This window comes from Engraulis encrasicolus, chromosome 12, assembly GCF_034702125.1.
Source record: "Engraulis encrasicolus isolate BLACKSEA-1 chromosome 12, IST_EnEncr_1.0, whole genome shotgun sequence".
Taxonomy (NCBI): domain Eukaryota; kingdom Metazoa; phylum Chordata; class Actinopteri; order Clupeiformes; family Engraulidae; genus Engraulis; species Engraulis encrasicolus.
In genome coordinates, this window is record NC_085868.1 from 26,855,201 (window position 1) to 26,857,214 (window position 2,014).

General features: G+C 39.8%; 1 protein-coding gene across 1 annotated transcript in view; it reads right to left on the reverse strand.

Moving 5' to 3' along the window:
- The window catches only part of hsf2bp (heat shock transcription factor 2 binding protein), an 11,576-nt gene extending 10,246 nt beyond the window's left edge, over positions 1 to 1,330 (reverse strand). Inside the window, exons 1-2 of the mRNA XM_063212615.1 lie at positions 1,193 to 1,330; positions 457 to 604 (exon numbers count right to left, since the gene is read on the reverse strand). Coding sequence (XP_063068685.1) covers positions 457 to 604; positions 1,193 to 1,246 — 202 coding nt within the window. The 5' untranslated portion in view covers positions 1,247 to 1,330. The remainder of the gene's footprint in view (positions 1 to 456; positions 605 to 1,192) is intronic.
- Positions 1,331 to 2,014: the final 684 nt, after the last annotated feature.

The window sequence follows — 2,014 nt, forward strand, 5'->3', positions numbered from 1 at the left end:
AGTATAGTGTCTCAATGGGGGTAGGAGTTTCCCAGTTGGGCTTTCACTTCACTGCACACAGCAACAGCTACCATACATCACAAACAGCCCAAAGGCTGGTGATCTAGTGGCTGGGGCTGTGTTTGCTGCAGCCCACAGAACATTGTTGTTATTCAACAGTGGGTGTATGTGGTGTATCAGAGACAACTGAGGGTCCTACACCATTTCATATGACTAAGTGATACTGACTGGGGGTGCAGAACCTATCTAATGTTACCACCTGTCCAGTTTTCCCTGTTTGTTAAAAAAATAAAAAATAAAATAAAAATCCCTGGACTCTGGATGAAGGGAGCTACCATCACCAGCGTCAATAATCATGGAAAGTTCCCTTTTTTGTCAGCCAGAGGTGTATCATATGAGAAGAAGATGAAAAAGAGATAGACACTAGATATTGTGCCTTCCAGAGTGCCATCTTACGTGCTTCGTTTTGTCGAGCCTTGTGGACTGAGTCCAGCAGCTCCGCGTTGATGACTCTAGGAAGGAATTCTCGCAGCTGCATGACTTCAGTCGTCAGCTTCTCCATGTCCCGTTTGCGGACTGTGACATACACATCTCTCCCCAAGTCCTGAGTATGAATATTGTATTCTGTGAGAATGACGAGGCTACCACCTAGTGGTAAACAAACAACTGACACCACACTTTCACTTGCCATCATGCAATGGCCTATGCGCTGACCAAATATGTTTTATGAAACACGACTTAAGTTGATAATCCGTGTATGTATAGTCTCAGCATTGATTGGAGGAAAATATTACAGAGTATATGTAAAGAAATACAATAGATCTTACTTCACTTCACTGGGGGAGAGGGGAAGACAGGTGCAACATTTGAGCTAATTTACGCATATCATTTAGCGAAGTTGTCACTTTGTAACCACCTGTATGTAACTGACTGACATTAATTAAAAAAATTGCCAGAAACCCGTACATATGGGATGATTGATTGGTTGTGTGGCTGTTTTAATATAAACATAAACAAATGTATAATAAAGAGAAAGCAAACACAACGCATTAAACTCAACAGCGAACTTTATCTGCCTTACCAGAGCTATGCTATCTGATGCCTAGCAATGCATCTACATCACAAAACAACCACAACGACTTGCTAAATGCATTGACTGAACATGTAAAATCGTCTATTTAGAGGACATTACCTCTGTTTTCCGAGGAACAGTTGGTGTCTTTGTTTCAGATGCTTTCATTGTCATTCGTCGATGACCTCTAGCTGTTTTGCTTTGATTTTAGGAAAAGCTGAAAGGGGCTGTGGTAGTGTATCATAGGCACATCAGCAGGAGCTGGAAAGAACATACGCCCTCTGGTGGACTGAGTTATTTACAGCAAATTGGCTACTTTACAAAATGGCCTTGTAGTAGAACATTGTTCTTTTTGGGTAATTGTGGGGGGAAATTAGGATTCATTTAATTTTCAAAATTAAGGATGTTTCGAGTAACAATGAAGAACATAATCTGCATGCATATGAGGGTGTTTGTCCCTTTTCTGTTTAAAAACTGATGGATGTTGTCCTGGCAGTGAAATCAATTTTGGGTTTTGTGCTGGGATGGGAAGTCTATGTTAAGAAAGAACAAGATCATGTCATACATCGATAGCATCCATTCACAACACCATCTTGCTTGTAATTATAATTTGGCTTTTGCCACATAGTCCTATGGGACTTGATTAAAATAAATAAACAAATAAAAATCCCTCTGATTAAAGGACTTTCAGCATTTGCAACATTTATGTTACAACTATTGACTATGTATGAAAGAAGCAGTTAAGAGGTTCCTCCTAGACAGACACTTCATAAAAAGTGAAGACTTAAGCAAAGACCACCAACTTCGCAGCTGGCGGTTAATCTTGTTATATGATAAGCTTAGCAATATGACACTGTAAAAGCTCCACAAAAGTATGCAGGCCTGCACAACTTGCATGGTAAAGAATTGAGTTTATTTTTGTCCATCTATCAACATTCTTTT